Source organism: Chondrus crispus, genomic scaffold (assembly GCF_000350225.1).
Source record: "Chondrus crispus Stackhouse genomic scaffold, scaffold_163, whole genome shotgun sequence".
Classification (NCBI taxonomy): Eukaryota; Rhodophyta; class Florideophyceae; order Gigartinales; family Gigartinaceae; genus Chondrus; species Chondrus crispus.
Window position 1 is genome coordinate 94,378 of NW_005179031.1, and position 8,251 is coordinate 102,628.

General features: G+C 50.0%; 1 protein-coding gene; it reads left to right on the forward strand.

Annotated features, from left to right (window-relative positions):
- Positions 1–493: 493 nt before the first annotated feature.
- CHC_T00009120001 (Disproportionating Enzyme type 2) lies at positions 494–2,786 on the forward strand. XM_005714014.1 is given in 2 exon segments: positions 494–2,737; positions 2,738–2,786. 1 exon segment carries the CDS (start codon positions 494–496, stop codon positions 2,735–2,737), a length of 2,244 nt encoding a protein of 747 aa, XP_005714071.1. The 3' UTR covers positions 2,738–2,786.
- Positions 2,787–8,251: the final 5,465 nt, after the last annotated feature.

Below are 8,251 nucleotides of genomic sequence, written 5' to 3' on the forward strand. Positions count from 1 at the left end.
TCTGGGCTCCTTCATCCCCTCGCGCGCCGTCGCCCTCTCCTTCGAGTCGCCTGGCGTCTGGACGGCAAGCATCCACCACCCGTCGCCGGCGGCCGGCGCGCTCCCGCGCTACAAGTACGGCCTGCGCAAGGAGGACGGCGCGCTCGTCTGGGAGGCCGGCGCCGCCCGCCGCCTCGCCCCGCTCCCCGACGCCCCTGTCGGCGACGTCCTCGTGCGCGACGAGTGGCGCCACCTCCCGGACCCCTCCCGCGAGATCTTCTCCACCGCCGCCTTCACCGAGGTCATCTTCCGCCGCCCGAAGTACACCAGGGACGGCGTCAAGCTCACGGCCGCGAAGGCCGCGAACGCAGTCACGGAGGCTCTCGTGCTGGGCAAGGGCTCGTATGTCGCTAGGTTTGCCGTCTTTGCGGAGAGGGTCCGCTTGTCGGATCAAGTCTGCGTTGTTGGCAACGTCGACCAGCTTGGTAATGCCAACGTTGATAACGCTATCCCTATGGCCGATTGTAACTCCCCGGTGTGGGAGACTTGCGTCGCCTTGCCGGCCGATGCTATGGATGTGAGCTATCGCTTTATCATTCGCAACAAGGCCACTAAGAAGCTCGTCTTAGAGGACGTCGTCGAGCGTCGCCTCTGTCTCAACCACGAAGACAAGGTCTTTCTCTCCAAGAAGGCCGGCGTCGCCCCGATAGTTCTAGCCCCAAGCGAAGCCAGTATTCGCTTCCCGACCAACTGGAAGGGCGCAGGTGTCGCCCTCCCGGTTTTCTCTATCCGCTCAGCAACCAGCTGCGGCGTAGGCGAGTTTAACGACCTGCCCAAAGTCGTTGATCTTTGTGTCGCCGCAGGCTACCAGCTGCTGCAGCTGCTTCCGATCAATGATACCACGTCGAACAACAACTTTCGCGATAGCTATCCGTACTCAGCTGTGTCTTCTTTTGCACTGCACCCGCAGTATTTGAACATCGAGTCCTTGGGGAACATGCCATCGTCCGTCGCCAAGGAGTATCGGGTTGAGAAGGATCGCCTCAACGCACTGGACAAGATCGATTACATGAAGGTCATGGAGGTCAAGACGCGCTTCATCCGCATGATGTACAAGAGATACAAGGAGGAATTTCTAGAGTCCAAGGAGTTTTTGACATGGTTTGAAGACAACCAGGGCTGGCTCGTGCCATACGCCCTCTTCCGCTTCTTCATGGAAGTCAACGGCAGCTCTAATTATGATCAATGGGGTGCCCGGAAGAGCGTCAGTCTGGCCGACATGGAGAAACTGGCTTCGCCAGAAAGCTTTCACTTCGAGTATTTGGGCGTGGCATACTACACCCAGTTCCACCTGCACAAACAGTTGTCTGCCGCTGCCAAATATGCTGCAGAACACCATGTCGTCTTCAAGGGAGACCTCCCCATCGGAGTAAATCGGTATTGCGTAGACACATGGGTGAATCCACATCTATTCCGACTCAATATGCAAGCGGGAGCACCGCCAGACTTTTTTTCCGCTCACGGCCAGAACTGGTTCTTCCCGACTTATAACTGGGATGCTATGAGCAAGGACAACTATGCATGGTGGAGGTACCGTCTTGGACACATGGCCAAATACTTTCACGCCTACCGGATTGACCACATTCTGGGATTCTTCAGGATTTGGGAGATCCCGGCCGGCTTCAAGACAGGTATGTCTGGGCGCTTCTACCCGGCTCATGGAATTAGTCGTCAGGAACTTGAGTCGTTAGGTCTGTGGGACATTGATCGGTTTGTCAAACCGTACGTCCACGACGGCATTCTACAGGAATTGTTCCACGAGGATTGGTGGAAAATTAAGGATCGCTTCTTCGAGCCGTTGTGGCATGACCGTCTCAAGTTCAAAGAGGAATTTGACACTGAGAGAAAAGTTGAACAAGCCCTTGTACTGCCAGAAGATGCACCCAAGGCTGAGAAACAGTACAACGAGAATGTCCAAAATCACCTTTTCGACATCTTCAACAATGTCTGTCTACTAGCTGATGTTGAGGATCCCAACGCATTCCACCCGCGGTTTAAGATGCAAACAACTAAAAGTTATGCAGAATTAGACTCAAACGAATGGAAAGGTGCCCTGTGCAACTTGCACGAAGACTATTATCACCGCCGTCAAGAAGAACTTTGGAAGAAGAATGGTCTCGAACGGCTACCCATGATGAAATCTGCAAGCGAAATGTTGGTATGTGGTGAAGATCTAGGTATGGTTCCGCATTGCGTTCCAGCAGTTATGAAGGAAACGAGCATTTTGAGCCTGGCCGTGCAGAGAATGCCGGCCGGAGACGTAGAGTTTGGCAAGCCATCCGAGTATCCGTATGAGTGCGTGGCCACAACGTCTTCGCATGATACGAGTACGTTCCGAGGATGGTGGGAAGAGATTCCGAGAGAGCTTCGCGCACAGTACTGGACTGAAATCATGGGAAGGAGCAGGGACACGCAACCACCTGCCATTTGCACACCAGAAATAGTTGAATGGGCAGTGGCAGATCACTTGGCTTCCCCTGCAATGTGGACGATCTTCCCGTTGCAAGACATACTCGGAATGGACCAAAAATTGCGTGTGAAGGATGCCGCATCGGAGCGAATCAATGATCCTTCCAATCCAGACCACGTTTGGTGCTTCCGCCTCCACCTGAATATTGAAGATATAACCACGAATGAAGGGTTTGTGGGGAAGTTAGCTCGTTTGAACATGCAGCACAATCGCGGCTCTGCGTACTGATTTTGTATATTTATTAGACAAGTAAAACCACCTTATCGGTGACGCTAAAATGATGTATCGGAGCCTTGTTGTGCAAGATGGGAAGAATTGGGCACCAGTGGGTGTTCTCCGTGTGTTATCCCCTCGTCTGTGCAGGGCCCTACAGTATTAAAATTTATGGCATAGGTTTGTGTCTAGAACGTCTCCTACTGTACCTCTATGTGGAGTTCTGAGCTTGCTTAGGACAGCTATTTTTTTGCAACAATATATACATTAAATTGAACATTCAAAAAGCTTCCTTAAGCACTATTTCATCAACGTGCTTGTTTTCGGCAATAACATCTCGCAGAACACCGGGATAGCAGCTTTGAATGCGCAAAAAGCTTAAGCATATAATGCAGATTGAGTACAAAGTTGCTTTTTTGAACTGACATTTTTGGTTTCGAAGTTATTTTATATATGGTTTTAGGGTGGTATAAAAAAGCTTCTTTTCCAGACATATCTAAAAACGACCACCGAGAACATGCAATTCTCACAAAGTTCTTTCTGTTCCCATGTCAGAAGTCAAGTACGGTGGCCGGGGTATCATTTTCTTTCTTGTCGGGAAGCGGAAGTCAATAATAAAATATGTCGAATACTGTCCTCATATGAGGATAAATATCCTCACATGAGGACAATGGTCCGATAGACACTAGTGGTGGTAGTTCGACTTTAGGTAGGTTTATCGGACCATGGACAGAACTTAACCGTGAGTCGGGCGGACAACAAACAGGTGTACTGAGTACCCCGTACCTAAAAAGCCCTCAACGTGATCCGAAACAGTCTCTGTTACCCTAGTTCTGTATAAACCTACGCGCACAACAGCATCGTCGCACCTGAATAAGACAGTCACTGCCATGCCTTGCATGAAAGATGGGGCACGGGCAGTGACTGGATTTTTTAATGAAAGCCTGAAGCTAGGGAACGCATCATCAGGTCAGCGATTGGAGCGGCTGTTAACGCTCCCAACGATTTGGTCAGCTGTTTGATATTGTAAGCGACCGGGACGAATTTTGCGTCTGGTAGCTTGGATGACATGGTACGAATAGGGAATCCCGTGAATGAGAAACCCACTGAGAAACCTCACTAGCCATTGCGGTGTCCAATGCTTGTCATGGTCATCAGAGGAGACGAAGGTGATATATGGAACAAAAGATGAAATTACGCGAGTCTGGAATATCGCAACAGAGGAAGTGGTCGGCATTATGTGGGGTGCTCATGGAAAGGCAATCACTTATGTTTCGTGGTCACCCAAGGGGAACAAGTCTGCGTCCGGGGGAGGAGGTGGTAGAGTATGGATTTGGGACGACTTGAAGGGAGAGGCTGCGGATGGTTCACTGCATCCTCATCGCCAACAGGTCAGGTGTCTACAGTGGTCACCAGACGAGGCGACACTCGTATCTGGGGGAGAGGATGGTGAGGCGTATGTTCGAGATAGCGAGAGTGGAACGGTGATCCAGATGGCAAGTTTTGGACATATCGAACCAGTTCAGTGTCTCCCCTGCTCGCCAGATGGGAAGAAAGTTTTGATGGGAGACAGGATTGGAATGATGCATTTGCACGGTAGCGCTTATGCAAAAACACGGTCGTAAGCACTGGTTAGTCAAAACCAAGGCATTTGTTCCGTGCCTGATCGGCAGATGGGAAAAGGTTTCTAGCAGCAGGATGCGATGGGGAGATACGGATCTGCAATGTCGAGAAGACACAGGAACTCACTAATGCGTCACAAGAACAGAACAAGGGGATTAGATGTGCCGCATGGTTACCGAGCCGGAGTACAGTAGTATCCGGTGGATGGAATGGAAAACTGGAAGCATGAGATGGAGTCTCGGGGACGGCGGTTGGGGAAGCATTTGAAGAGCCTTCGGTAACAGGTGTGTGTTTGGCGTAGTCACCAAATGGCACAAGGGTTATAGCTGGGGGTGGGATGGCAAGGTGCGCCTGTGGGATGTTGCCATTGGTAAATTGTTGTGGGAGTCCCTTTTTGAACACAGTGGAACAGTGGTTTGAGTCTCGTGGTCACCAGCCGGAGCGAGAATTGCGCCGGGAGGAAGCTATGGGACGTTAGGAGTTGTCATGCCGAAAAATGGAAGGGCAGTGTGGGAGAGACTAGAAGCACACTGCGCAGCAGTCTCATACTCCTATTAGTCTCCGTATGCGGCTGGCTCTGAGTCTGCAGGACTTTCCAGCACACTGGCGGGAATGCCACTGAGGAGACAGGAGCTAAGCACCGAAAAGGGCTTCGGAGTGTAAGATGGTCCTCAGATAGAAGGCAGATAATCTGGGGGGGATGCGATGCGATGGTAGTGTTCTGGAGAAGCGGCCATGAGGGTCTAGTCGTTACGGAAGCGCCTTGCGACTTCGTGAATGATTTGCAACTACGTGCGTTGTTTGGCACTATCTCAGCTGCAGACAGTAGAGAAGCAGCAGGTAGGGTGAAGCTGGAAGACAAGCTTGTATCGTATTTTGCAACTGGGAAGGAACTGGTTCTTGCACTCTCGAAAAGGATAGAAGATGGTACTCCTCTCCGTCGCCTCGTGTCTATCGGACTGTTGTTCTCATATGAGGACACTATTCGACTTCTTTTTTTTCTTGACTTCTGCTTCCGCGACAAGAAGGAAACAGATACCCCCGCCACTGTACTTGGCTTCTGACTTGGGGCTAGAAATAACTTTGTGAGAATTGCACGTTCTTCCTGGTCGTGTTTAGATATGTCTGGAAAAGGAACCTTTTTAAACCACCTTAAAACTGCATGTAAAATAACTTAGAAACCAAAACCCCCAGTGTAAAAAGGGGACTAGGTACTATATCTGCGTCGCATTCTTAATCTTTCTGCGTATTCAAAGCTGCTATGTCGGTGTTCTGCAAGATGCTATTGCCGAAAACAGGTACGTTAAGGAAATAGTGTCCAGGATAGCTTTTTAAATATTCAATATATTTTAACTATTTTTGCATAAGAGCTGTCCCCATACGGTATGAGGACAAGTCCCCGGTCGGATAGACAATACCTCTCGAGAGGTAGCTAGACGCACCTTCTGGGATTGTCAGATGGCAAGATTGAAATTTTCGAGCTGGTGAGTGTTAACGCAAGGGCTGGAAAAATTTGCAGAAACAGTTCGAGGATATGGCCTCCTTCTCCTACTTTGGGGATGTGTCGGTCTGGGCCGTCGCCGCTCCTCTCCGCTTCATTATCGGCACCTCCACGTGCGCGCGTCCCGCCCGTCACAAGTGAGGCCAGTTTGGGCTGGCACTGCCCCCATCACTGCTCTCATCACTGCCCGTGCCGGCCCCTTGACGCCTCACAGGACACTGGCTGGGCATCGAGAAACTCGACCTCAACGCTGGAAGGCAACCGCTCTCGCGACTCCTTCAACTATATTATAGAGACGTCCCGCCAGGTCGCATCTACTTTTCGAGACATGACTGTCCATACGATATGGAGAGGCTACAGTATGCATGGAACGTTTCTGGCATTTGAAAAACGAACACGGTATGGTACGGTAAGCAGGGCAAGTTCCTCAGGAGGGTCTCGCTATTCAAACAGTTGCGGCTTGGCATGCCCCCACCATTCTTGCCTCTTGCTTCCGGCCCTCCGCGGCCTCGTCACGAACGTCGTGACAGTTCATTGAAAAGGGAAGTCCCTTTCATCCTTCTGTAACCACCCTTGTTGTTTTGACATTGTCCTAGATATTCGTGTGGGCTCTCGACTAGGGTTGCATCCGAAGATTCCATTTACAGTACTAATGTAGCGACTAAAGTGCCTCGATAGCAGAGTAGTAATTCATGCAGAGGGAAGTTGTTCTCTAGACTAATTCTTTTGTTCGCAGAGTAGCTAATGAAGCCCATAGCGTATAGCAATAGCAATCTCCCATAGACTCTGAGGGCCGTATCCTTCCCGGGTCATTCATGGATTGTACAGGGGAGAAATCTAGCATCGCTCTCGACGTGCGCAGAGCGATGCAGCAGCAAGCAGTTGTAATCTGCGTTTGTCTACGAATTCGCCTTTGCCCAGGAATTCGCATTTATCGTACGTGCAGTAAATAGAGATGGCACAGTGGTCCTCGGCGAGATACAAGAATGGTCCTCGGCGGTACTCACTGTATTTCACAGCCGTCTCGTGGTTGAGTCCCCTTTACTGGGGGATCACCGTTGAATTCATTTGTACAGTTTCGTGTAAGATAGAGTTTCGCACACAGTGCATCAATGTACAGTGGCCATTAAGTATAAAGACACCCCAGAAAACTTCATTGCTGGGCCATTTTAGGGTCTACGGTATCGATTGTGAGAAATCACTTGGGACAAATGGCATTTATCCCAACTTATTATTCACATCCAAAATTTTATCTTTGAAATGGATTTACGGTAGGCTGATCTAGAAAGGCGGCGTGAGTATTACCATTACGGCACGTTTTCATCACAGCCTCCCCTGTTCCTGATCCATGCCACCAACATGCCTCTCCACCGGCTCCGCGATCACACACCTGCTCGAACTACAGAAAGAAGGCATGACTGGTTGCAGGCTGTCTCTACTATAGCCCGAAGGAGGCAGACCAGCGCCAACGCATCTATCAGCACAGCCTTGGTACTGGCAGCTCAAGAATACGCTGAAGCGGATCACTGCTACATGACGTACATGCGCAGATGAGAGATATCTCTATCAAATTTCAGTACAACATTGCCAATGACATCTGAAGATGCATGCCTTTCTCACTTTCGCTTTTGTCACAGCGACTTGAGCCAAATCGCAGAAGCTATTGCATGGCCAGAAATGCAAGTCAGAATCATACGCATCGGATATTCAGTCACGCCTCCTCGTTGCGTTCGTTGTGCCGCGCTGAATGTCATCACCAGCTCGCTGGAAAGACCTCGAGATGTTGTTCTCGAAGCATACGCCTCAGCTCTCAGATATTTTCTGGGAGGGAATCGAGGCTTTTGTCAAGCAGAGAGCGCACTTGTGGGCGCGCACTTGTGGGCTCGTCCTGCACCTCTTTGGACCTGTCGAGGGCAGACGCCACTACTGGACGCTATATCTCAGAGGTGGTTTAGAGGAAAGCATGCCAGGTCTCACCCATATAGACGGTGATCAGTACGTTGTTTACGGCGACTCAGGCTACAACACACCCATTTTCATGGCCGTGCCGTACCAGGTTTCGCACTCATCCCAATCTCAAAGAATGTTTAACGAGGCAATGGCAAAGTCTCGAATTACTGTTAAGTGGTTTTTAAAGAAGTCAAAGGTTACTGGACTATCTTAGATTTTGAAAGAAAAATGAGGGTCAACGAGGCATCCATCGGAACGCTTTATGTAGCTGGTTGCTTACTAACAAACATGCGGAACTGTTTATACCGAAACCCAATTTCACAGTACTTTTCGTACGAAAAGTACTAAAAGTACTGAAAATTGGGTTTGGGTAACTTTGAAGGGGGAATGTTTCGTTCAAGTTCTACTGATAAGCAATCGTAGAAGTGCAAGTGCTCACCACTTCAGACACTACG